Source organism: Triturus cristatus, chromosome 8, assembly GCF_964204655.1.
Source record: "Triturus cristatus chromosome 8, aTriCri1.1, whole genome shotgun sequence".
Classification (NCBI taxonomy): Eukaryota; Metazoa; Chordata; class Amphibia; order Caudata; family Salamandridae; genus Triturus; species Triturus cristatus.
Genome location: NC_140591.1, coordinates 880,480,011 through 880,492,514, shown reverse-complemented (window position 1 = coordinate 880,492,514; position 12,504 = coordinate 880,480,011). Strand labels below are relative to the sequence as shown.

The following is a 12,504-nucleotide window of genomic DNA, read 5'->3' as shown; positions in this document are numbered from 1 at the left end:
GGCACACTACAAACAAAAACCTACTTCAAACCTACCTCTAAAAACAGCCTCCTGTCATACAAGAGTTTTCACCCACGGCCAATGAGGGAGAATCTCCCCTACGGACAGTTCCTCAGACTAAGACGAAACTGTAGCGACATCCAAGACTACAAAAGTCAAGCAAAGGAACTTAGCGATAAACTCCTTATCAGGGATTACCCCAAGAGCATCATCAAAAAGTGCCAGAAGAGGGCAAGGAACCAACAGAGGGAGACCCTCCTAGGCACCACAACCAAAGAACCAACAACAGACCTAATGACGTGTGTAAGCACTTACAGTACAGTAACGAATGATGTCAAAAAAATCATCAATAAGAACTGGCGAATCCTTACCTCCGGATCACTCAAATGGCCAAAACCAAGGTTTTCAAATAAAAGGACGAGGAATCTTAAGGACCTACTAGTACATACTCGACCACAGATCAAATCAACAGTACCGGCACTACAGGGACTCTGGAACAACACTACTGTCACGGGACATTTTCCCTGTGGATCATGCTCTGTCTGCCACCTAACAAAGGCAACCAAGACCCTACAATTGCTACCTGATCTTAAATGGACAATCAGATCTCACACCAACTGCAATACTACTCATGCCATCTATATGATCACTTGCCCATGCGGTTTACGCTATATTGGAATGACGTGCCGAAAAGTTAAACAAAGACTTTGCGAGCACCGAAGTGACATCAAGTGTAAAAAGAACGCAACCAAGATGAGCAATCATTATCTGGAAAAAGGACACAACGTCAATGATCTACGCTGGGTTATCCTAGAAACTCTAAATGTTAAGAACAATAATGCTGAAAAAGTACTGTTCGAAAAAGAACAAAGATGGGTCTACCGCCTTCAGACATATTCACAAGGACTGAACGACAACATACCATGGCTGAGCTTCATGAAATGATGGGACCCTTTGAGAGGAGAAAATATAACTTTATAGAAAAAACATAACTTTATTGACATTGTGTAATTATGATACGAACAAAACTCACACACCAAGATGTGCAGATAATACACTGACTACAAAATATTATAACACAGTTTCTCCACCTATGGGAACCATGTGTCCTTTTTGCTTTCGCTTTCAACTACCACTGTCCCTAACACCTTGTGATTTTTGGGTTTGTCAAAATGCTGCCCTTTTAAATATGCATTAAACTACCACACGATCACTATAATGTTATATAGTTGTTTTTACATCGTTGGAACACTCGCAACTCTATAGATACAAACATATTGTTATTTTCCTTTTGTTCTTTGGACATCAGCTACCTAAACCTACATATTTTGTTACCAATGAGCAACGGCTCTCCTTCTCGATATAGAGTCAACACCTCCCTCCCTTTTTACAACTCTTCTACAAGGTCGAATAGACCTATATGTTTAGTGTAATAATTTATTTTAACATCAAAAGGATTGTGTCCGATTATTTTGGAGATTAGTGACCTATTCGCCCCTCCATTTTTGGATTTAACAGCCTTTCCTATTGGGGACGTCCTACCTTTGTCCACTTTTAGTGTCTATGCCCTCTCCCTTTCCTTATAACATCGCCATGCAGGCACTACATCCAGTACCAGGTCAAAGAGGGCAGCGTCAGCACTGGACGAAGGTTCCACGCCACAAGAGGTAAGACGGATGCTAATAGGTATCCACATTTCTTAACACTAAATATGGATTAAGGGTAATTAGCGGTGTAATCTCTGCCTATTTTTATGTTTATTTTTATTCTCCCTCCACCAAGAGCGTGAGCAACCGCCCCTTTCTCCCCCGCTGTTGCCTACAATTACGGCGAACAGGTACGACCTCTGTGTTCTTCGGTGCACCTCTAATGATTTCTCGACACAACATTCGTGTAAGGAACCAACCTCCCCTTACACTGTCTAGAACACGGTTCCCTTATTTAATATCAACCCCCCAACTGTAGAGGACAACAATACCACACTTTGTAAACCACACGCCAGTCACGCCTTGATTTCTCATCGGTCCACCCACCTTTGACTGTTCATTAAATGCACGTAACTGTCTCGCATCCGTTAAAAGAGCATCACATAGCAACTACTGCATGCAAGTTACCCTCTATTCTGGTAAACCTGTCAATGCGTAATATTAATTTGTTAATATATTACATTTTCTTGTCTCTACCACATAAAATCCAGGGCTTCCATCCCCTAAGTAACGTTTACTTATCACAATATCTACAGCTACCACCTTTGGGCACATCTTTCGTGGATTACCATGTAAAGTGCTAACAATCACGTTATGCTTCTGATGTAAATATTTTTATGTTGAAGGCTTCGAATTGTTCATGAATAACATACTTGTCATCTCCCCAGAACTATGATCAGTCACAACACTAAGGGGCAACTACTAAATTACAACTTGGTTAACCCCTTAGTTGTACCACTAACATGTGTGTGTTTATTACTCCACGACATATGACAAAATGGATTGTACGTTTTTATTCTTACTCTTGTTAAGAAGGAGGGGCGAATTTTGCCATGTTTAGTGGGCACATTTATAGCCACTTACTTTTTAAAGAATTGCCATTTCCTAGTTGTTAGAGCAATTTACCCACTGTTCCTACATTTGAGGATAACCAACAATGTTTGCATTATTCTGAGTATATCGTTTTAAAAAAACAAGGTCTGTTATTTTTTATTCCCTCTACCCCCAACTGTTCCTAATATTGACTACAGGTTCAAATCGAACAGATACCCCTGGGATCATTATATCTCGGCTCACTCACTGGAGGACTTCCTGAATTAGGGTCCTCTTCACTGCTTAGGTCCTGAAGAAAGCCTACTTGACCCTTCGGGGCAATCGAAAGGCTGAAACATGTCGACCTTTTTATGGACACTTCTTATATAGTGCACATGGCCATAACCAGCCAGTGAGTGCACCAGAGACTTTTTTATCATTTCCCAAACCCAGTATAATTAAAGATTTTTTACTGGCTCTATGGGTATTTTATCTCTATATTTTCTACACTATTTGTCACTTCACTTTTTTCCACAATCACTACCAAAATAACCAGCGGGACGACCTCCAGGTGGAGGAAGCATTGCACAAACCCGATGATGATGCTGTCACGTTGTTAATAACGAAGCGGAGAATGAAAATATACCGCTCCACTCGATCTTTACAAAAACGTGACTGAGGGTTTTATAACAGTACCTAGTACTATCTTTGCATTCCCTGGTTCTTTTGGGACTAGTGATCCACTCCCCCATTGATCTTTGGGTAATCTTGCTTTCTGTCATAAATCTAAGTGGCTCCATTCCAACTCAATATATGCAGTCAGACGTTTTGATTTTAGGCAATAGTACCATTTATGAAACTTTTTGGGAGCCCACACTTTTACAAAAGGTGAAAGTACAATATCCCAGAAGTCAGTGTGCTACTTACCAACAAGCCTAGACTGAATGAAGGTGGCAGATTTAACAGGGGATAACTTGGCAGAACTGTAGGCATACAACATGGGGAAACTTGGTAGTACTGTAGTCACGTGCCAGTGTCCTCTCCGAAAGACATACAGGATTGGAACAAATGAAATGCAGACAAGACCGAGGAATAACTTGGTCCCATGCCAGATTACCTGTATAGCCAACCCAACACCAGCACTTAATTGCATGATGAAAAGTAAATATGAGATAGTTTTAACACATTTTAAAAACCTGCGCTAATATAAGCATTTTACACCAAGAAACCATGGTTTAGTGTATCTGACAAGCTGTAGGGCTTTGCCATCCAGCACTTACATGTCTGCATGTAACTGGTGCGCCTACCAGAATAGCATTCCATATGGCAACCATTTTAGATGAGGCAATACATCCCCGTCTGCCTCCTCCAGCTAAACTTGCTGCGTCGCTTTCATAATCATAAGCAAGTCATTCAGCATTGGGCAAGCCATACTGTTTATTACCATTTTTTGTTTCAATATGTTGAAGTTTTTTTGTTTAAACTAAAGTATACTCTAACAACTGCATTAAATGTACCATAACAGATCAATCAATCCCCGAAAAGCATGGTCTGCATCCACGAACTCAGCAACACATTGTGCCCAGTAACCATGCCACGAGAACTCGATTTTGCAGATGAAGTAAATGATCCGAGACAACATTCACAAAACAGTTCATGACTGCCCTTAGGGTTGCAGTGCCTCATCCATGTCTCTTAAATGTACTACATGTCCTACTAAGTTCAACAAAACCTTTTCTTGCTTTTCCAATAACCTGGTTCCCCACTACCATCGTCTCGTTACGCCTACCCCGTTCCTTCCATCTACCTTAGCACCAAGAACATTTACGAGTATTTGCCAGGCTCCATAATGTGATTAACATATCAATCCGCCCTCACAACCTCGGAACTTATACAAGGATAAATTCCCAAACTGCCCCAGCTTACTTCGCTATACCACTATATTCCATTTAAATATATTTTCCGAATTTACGCCGCATCTTCCCCTTCGCATGACCCTCCCCAGAACCCAGCACGGCATGCTGACAGTGCCGTGCCCGGTGTTGTGTCTAGAAACTGTTCGTCTTTCCCGACCACCCTGGCTTCTTAGGACACTATCACCCGACCCGTGTATCAGCGCAGCTCACCAGGGAGCCAAGATCCTGGCGCGAAAGGTGCGGCTGCCCCAAAGTCACTCCCGGCTCGTCGCCTGCCATGTTGCGTGAGAGGTGGTTAAGGAGTCCAACACGGCCGCCTGACACAGCAATGGGAAACAAGGGTCCGCTCTCCTAGATTTGCCCCAAAATGCGCGCTTGTCCAGCGTCTTAGTATTGATAGATTCTGTTGACGCTGCACCAGAGGAAGGTAGTTTAGTCAGTGAAGAACACTTTTCAATCGGGCGGTAAAGAAGATAGCCCCAGCCAGGACCCCTTCTGGACCGGTTTTTACAAAGATCATCCAATGGGTGATGCAATGAATAGAAAGCCGCTTCCGCAGCCCCATGCGTACTGTATGTGCACAAACATAGATGAAGGACTAAACACACGTGAGCTCCTCAGATAACAAACAGTGAAGAAATAACGCAGGCTAAAACCCATCTTTCTGGAATGGTACGCCAGGTCGCCATCATGTAATACTGAAGACTGGAGCACTGATAAAGAACTTCATTTTGTTGCGCGATGTTTAAGGAATAACAATTGAAAAAGAAAAGCATGCTCAAAATCAGCTAAAAAAACTCAATGACGGATTATCATACTCTCTCACTGCCTTTCCCCTAACTCTGACGCAGTATTTAGTATAGCTTGGAAAAAAATAATGTTTGTTTAGTTCATCCTGTTTAATTTACTGAGTTGCTCAATATGTTTACTAGGGTGCACTTTCCGCTTACACTGTGCATAGACTTGAAGTTCAATACAAAAAAAAAATATGTACAACAGTCCACTGTAAACTGTGAAGTAAAACAGGATTATCACCGGTCATGAGGATGAAGTTAGCTTATTATTCGGCCAGCTTCTTATTCCCATGCTGAAGTTAGCTTCTTATTCGGCCAGCATTTTATGCGCTGGATGAAGTTCGCATCTTATTAAGCCAGCATTTTATTTGCAGGCAACATTTTATATAACATTCAATCATAAATAATTCAATGAACTACATTTTATGGGACTCTGCATTGCCATACAGTGAATATGTTGTTTTTGAAATACAACACATACCACTATTACGTCTATTAGAATTTAGTCTGACACTAGCAACCTTTCCACCAAAACAAGGGATAACTTTGTCACCATCACAATTTAAGCAATGGAGTACCTGTTTGTAAGTTGTCTGAGCTGATCATAATTTGTGGCACCATATGGGTTGCCTTGACCTCAAAGTATCTCAGACAGTTATATTCTAATAAGTAATCACACTTTCCCTATAAGAAATTCACATTGGATCACAATCATTTTAAAAACAATCCATCCTCCTACAAGCTCCTTAAGGACTTACTCTGAGCCAAGCAATGTTACCACCTGTGCCCACTGTGCCACCCTCAAGCCAATGCCTTCGTATGGAGTTATTGATGAATAATTAACCTACATTTCTCCCGTCAAGATCAACTTGGCTCATCAATGTTCATATTGATCTTAACACAGGGAGCTCCCGTCTACACTACCCATATGTAAATTTCCTGAGTCGAGCAAAATTTCTCACAACAGGTGGCACCAAACTGGTTGTCATGAATTTTTATTTCAAGCATATTGTATCACCCTTTAAGATCCATAAGGATTTAGCCTCAGCCAAGCAATATTTCCACTAAAACATGGGCCCACTGTGCCACCCACCAGCCAAAACATTCCTATAGAGCTATAGGCGAATAAGAAACCATCCTTTCTCCCATGAAGATCAACTTGGATCATCAATTTTCATCTTCATCCTAGCAAAGGGAGCACCCGTCTACACTACCGGTATGTGATTTTCCTGAGCCAATCAAAATTTGTCACAACAGGTGGCACCAAACTGGTTGCCCTCACCTCAATGCATTCCTATAAAGGTACATGCAAATAAGTAATTGTGGGTCTCTTATAGGAAAAACACATTGGCTCACAAACATGTCTTTTGTTTTTCAAACATACCACATCCCCCTACAAGCTCCATAAGGATTTAGCCTGAGCCAAGCAACGGTTCAACTTGTGCCCACTGTGCCACTTTCAAGCCAATGCGTTCCTATGGAGTTATAAATGAATAAGTAACCATCCTTTCTCCCATGAAGATCAACTTTGCTCCCCAATTTTCATACTGATCCTAATAAAGGATGTTCCCCTCTACACTTCTGATATGTAAATTGCCTGAGCCGAGCAAAATTTGCCACAACAGATGGCACCAAACTGGTTGCCCTCACCTCAATGCATTCCTATATAGTTACATGCAAAAAAGTAATTGTGGTTCTCTCAGTAGCGGTGCGTCCATTGGGGCGCTGGGGCATTGCCTCACTAAGTGTTCGACCGTGCGGTGTGCAGTGCAATGAATTTCTGAATTGCAATTGCTCACAGTCAGTCACAGCTCACCACGTATGCGCTGACGCTGTAAGTCAGCTTCAGCAAGCTCAGCGTGTCCGGGACTCGGGACACGTGACGCCCGAGGCAATCAGCGGGCCTATGAAGGGGGTGGGGCCGGGGGCGAGCACTGTTTTGAATTTGATTGACACTGATGATATTAGCGGCTCGTGAATTTGCGCATGCTCGAGTTTGGCTTGGTCATTTTTATGACCAGCCCGAACATGCGCACTGTCTCAGTCAGCCAGCCACTACTGTAGGAGAGGGAGGGAGCGGGACCCAAGAGGCCGAGGGTTGCTTCATGCAGTGCTGGAGCGGGTTATGCAAAAGTTTGTATACCCACCCCAATCTGCATGTCGTTTTATTAATTAGATTAATTGAATAATTAATTATAATCATACTAATGGTTTGGAGTGATGTGGAAATAACTAATCAACCTTATTAATGACTGAAATACACGTGGGATTTGCATCTGCATGGCCTAATTAATGACGTGAATTAAAAATTGTATGCATATTAATGATAGATAAATAGAACATTGCATGATATATGTCGCTTTGGTGATGTAATTGTGATTCGTGCTTTATTTAGTAAGTATAAACCGCATTGAGTGTTGCTTTGGCTAGATAAACACACACACATATGGGTATTAGCGAGGGAATAACATTTAATTAGTCATTTTTATGTATTAATTACGTTTTTGTGTTTCTTTGCTTAAGTTGACTATTCTGGCCTATCGAATGATGGCTGCTTTTGGTGCCTAACCCGACTGCCAACGCTGAACCAGGCTTGGGTGAAGTGCGCCTGCGCTACGATGAGCAACAATGGCCCCGTCCTGATCCCAGGCAAGCTGTACTTATCAAGGCCACTGGGAATAGTGCCAATGCTACAGACAAAAGACTTTATTAAAGAACCGGAACCAGCAAGTATGCTGACACCATGGACTAAACCTTATGGGAACGGAGAGGATGACCCCTGATCAGCCAATCAGAACAGTTTAAAACTCAATTTTGTTACATTTTGTTATTGAAATTATTATAAAAACCCATAGAATAGAGAGGGCGAGTGTCGCTCCTTCGATTTCCTGATGATATGCTGACGGAGAGGACGGTGACACTGCAGGACAGCTGTTAGCCTGAATCTTTGACGGACAGAATTAATGCCCAAACTCCTGATAAATAGAATCTGCTAAAATTGATGGGCATAGATTTGCGAGACTGCAAAATTCGACATAGAGGACGACTTTAGCCAGAATAGGTAAATATGAATGGCAACTTGATCAAATGAATGATTTAATCTGCAATATTAATATAAATTTGGATTTGAACATCTACAGAAATGAGTTGGGTTGTTTATTCATTGAAATGTGTTAATGAAAAGGTTAATTAGAGTACTAGAAATTCACTTAAATCTACAACTAACTGATTCGTCCCGGTTATGAGGGGAATACCAAATGTGAAATCTAGGGCCTAATGAGTATAAGAAGGGTTTGTAGGTTTGTTGCTCATTAGGGTAAAGTGGTATCTTTCTCCCTCATTATCCAGCGCTTGGAAGGATAATCGCCTCTCGCACGGACTAATGGTGAGTGTGTGTTGGTGTTATGGGCCCCACCAGCGAATGTATGGATAGTGTGCGAGATCTTTTGGTCCGTGACGGTAGGGAGGGATTTTGCACGCCGCGCTGCATCAGTTTTTCTGGTAGCAGTATGATGGTTAGTTATTGTTTGGTTTAGTGATTATTGCTTGTACATCGCTTATTTATTTTGGTAATTGATTGGTATTTATTTATGTACTAACACTCTATGTTGAGTTACGTTGAGTTTAATGTTGTTTGCACGGCTTCTGGGATGTAGGAAGTCGGAAGTTTGTAACGGTTCCGTAGTAGAGCAGAGGTAAGCGCTGCTCTCGGGAAAGACGGAATTGTTGTTGCCCTGTAGGTACACAGGGGAAACGTGTGACAAGTGAAGTTGCACGGCGCATTGTCTTGGTTCGATTCGGTAGCATCGTCGTGTGTTGCCATTAGAGACATTTATAGTGTGAGAGAAGTGTGTATGATAGCGAAGGTTACCTGTGAAATTCTGGTCTTAGGTACCAGGGATCCAACTGGCATTCCGATAACGCTTTTCACTGGAAAGGTAATAGGTACTCTCTGAGCTTGTTAGAAGGACAAAGGAGAGGTAAGCGCTGCTTTGTTAACGTATGTCATAATTCTGTAGTAGGACAGACTGTTCGCTGTTCTCGGGAAAGACAGGATTCTGTGTGAATGTACTACATTTTTCTTGTGTGAACGAGTGTGAATGCAAAGTCATTTGGGTTGATTGCGAAACTCTAGGTTTATTTCTCAGGAGCATTGGGTCTCCAACTATGTGTCTTAAATACTATAGAAACAATTAGCTAATGCTTGTTAGAAGGGTGAAGTAGAGGGATGTGCTACTTTATCAACGGAAGTAATGATTCCGTAGTAGGGCAAAGGTAAGCGCTGCTCTCGGGAAAGACGGAATTCTCGTGAGAAAGGTCTTTTTGCTGTTCTTTGGTTCGCGAAGCGGACAATGGAGATGTTTCTATGTTGTTACTAACAGAAGTGTAGAAATTGAAACAAAAACGTACTGAGCGGATTTGTAAAGGAGGGGTAGACAGAAGCAGGAGCAGGAGCTGCCGTTGCGGCTGCTGACGTCAGAACGACCGCGCTGGGATTGGACAGTCGGTCAGAACTGTGAAACGCCCCGGATTGGTGCGTTAGTGTACGCCGCGCTAGGATTGGAGAAGAAACAGGGTGACGTAGACACTCCTTATTGGTGCGTTAGTGTGAGTCGCGCTAGGATTCGAGGACTGTGACAGTGACGTGGACGCTCTGAATAGGTGCGTTAGTGTGAAGTCGCGCTGTGATTGGATAGACTAGCGGTACAGTTGTAAAGAGGGACTAGCGTTGCGCGAAAGACAGGAAAATGTATTACGACCCACCAGAGAAGGAGAAGAAAACCTGGTTAGGGAGAATCAAGAAGTGGTTTAAGAAAGACAAACCAGTTAAGACTAGGGAAGGACAGTTACTTCCTCCACCGAAAACCCCTGCATCTTTTATGATTGCGAAATATGGGTATATTACTTGTATTTGGCTAGATAATTTGGTGAGATACACCAAGGACGACGGAGTATTGGCTTTTCCAGAGCATGGTTCATTTAATTTGGCGGTTTAAAGAAATTTACGGGAAAAGATGATGAATTTGGAACCAAGACCGACACAGTTTGAGGCTTTGACAGAATGGGAACACGAAATGCATGAAAGACAAAGAAGTGGTAGAGGATATAGGTACTGGTTTGGAAGACCATACGGACACGAAACGCATAGCGATCGAATGAAAAGATGGCGAGATGCGAGCATGACTGAGGGTGTGTTCCCTGTGAGAACTGTAGGAGAGAATGAAGGTCGAAAGTGTGCAGAAAAGAGGCATAATTTAGAATCGAGAGGGTATGGAGCTAATGAGTCTGAGGATGATGTTCTTGATGATATGTTCTATAAAAATCCACCACCGTATCGTTCAGAACCAGAAATGTTGACTCCAAGTGCCCCAATGAGGGAAACAATGCGAATTATAACATGGGAACCAGAATCCCTAAGTTTGAGTAAAAACAGTGGTACCAGGGAAGTAGAAAAGAGATCGGAAGGGAGAACAGATGGAGAAAATTCAGTAGAATTAGCAAAAACAACCCTGGAATTAACTGAGAAAAAAAGAGAATTGACCAAGAATCTAGAAGCCGTAACTGTTCCAGTAACGATAGGTCCAGTAATGCCTATTTTTGAAAAACAGAAGGACAGTGAGCATTGTTTGACAGTCCCTTACAGAAATAATAACCCTGTAGAACAACCAAGAGTGAGTCAGAATGAGAATCCATGGAGACAGACTATGAGTGTAATGGAACCAAATTTTACAAATAATCCATTTGTAGATCAGAATTGTGCAGAGAGACGTATGACAATGATAGAGACAGTGTCAGAAACACAAAATGATTTTGGACACGGAAGTGTAGAAAAACCAGTAGGACCATCAACAGACGAGTTAAGTGAATGGTTGAGAAGCTTGCAGAGGAAAGACAAGGAATCCCAATCAATTGATGTAGCTAAGTTACGAATGGTATTGGAAGAATTAATCGTAGGGACTATCCCGACAGAAAAATTGAAAACCTATCAGGATGAAGAATTATTATTTCTGTGCAAAAGTGTAACCTGGAGAGCGAAAAACTTGCATGAAAGGTTAGAAGAAGTAGCAAATGAAATGGGTATTGATATTGAAAAGGTAAAAGCCTTACAGAAACCTTATCGAGTAGAATTCACTGAAAAGGACATTGAGAATATGAACACCACAGGACGAATAGGTCAAATTAAAGACATAATAATTTTATTGAGAAAATGGGGAGACGTGAATAAATGGAGAAGCAGGTGGTATAGAAAACGCGATGATGCCTCAGATAAGACATTTTCAGCCTTTCCTGTAAGAGAAAAGGAGAAGGTAGTGACTGAATGCCCTATGAGAGAGATTCCAGGAGGAGGATATGTACATGTCCCATGGACGAGACAGGATATTTTGTCTTTTACGAATGATTTCCCTCGACTACGCGAAAAGCCCATCGAGTGGTACAGACAGGTAGACAGATTTGTGAAATTGTCTAAAGTACTATGGATTGATTTGAATAGTCTGTTTGACATAATAGTACCAGAATATCTATGGTCAGAGTGTAAGCTGATGATAAATTGGCCAACCAAGGAATATCCAAGGGATCCTAAAACAGGAGCACCAGACCCCGAGGTAATGAAGAAGTATGAGCAGGTTATGGTATTTCTGAAAAATAAAGTGCCCTCTACAGAAACAGACTGGGTAAAAATTGATCGAACACACCAGGAAAGTAAAGAGTCAGTACATGCATACTATGAGAGGCTAATACAAGCTTTTAAGCAGTTTAGCGGAGACGAGAATCTGAGTGAAAAGGATTTGAGCCATTTTGTATACAGATTTGTATATGGTCTACGGCCAGAAATTGGTGATATGATTAAACAGCATACGGTAGATTGGCAAAACAAGAAAATAGATGAAGTATTGAGACATGCTAAATACTTCAGTGATGAAATTGAAGCAAAACAGCGGAAGTTAAAGGAGAAGGCAATGTGGGCACAGGTAAAGGTAGCAGAGAGACAGGAAGCACAATTGGTGGAACAGGCAGGGACCAAGCCAAAATGTAATAATGGGAAGTACAAAGGGAACATTGAAGAAGCTAAAAAGAAATTTCCGTGTCATAATTGCGGCAGGATAGGCCATTGGAAATCCGAGTGTAAATTTCCCCCGAGTACTAACAATGAAAATCCATCATTGAACCCACAGGTGCAGCATGAGGTGAGTGGTCAACTGCAGCAACAGCAGCAAGTTGTTCCCCCACAGAATCAGGTGCCAAAGCCGCCTTTTCCACAGAGCAGAAACACAC

At 41.9% G+C, this 12,504-nt stretch overlaps 1 protein-coding gene across 1 annotated transcript in view; it reads right to left on the bottom strand.

The window, feature by feature from the left end:
• Nucleotides 1-4,726, bottom strand: part of EIF2S3 (eukaryotic translation initiation factor 2 subunit gamma) — a 301,191-nt gene extending 296,465 nt beyond the window's left edge. Inside the window, exon 1 of the mRNA XM_085622414.1 lies at nucleotides 4,646-4,726. Coding sequence (XP_085478540.1) covers nucleotides 4,646-4,714 — 69 coding nt within the window. The 5' untranslated portion in view covers nucleotides 4,715-4,726. The remainder of the gene's footprint in view (nucleotides 1-4,645) is intronic.
• Between the last annotated feature and the right edge of the window lie 7,778 nt (nucleotides 4,727-12,504).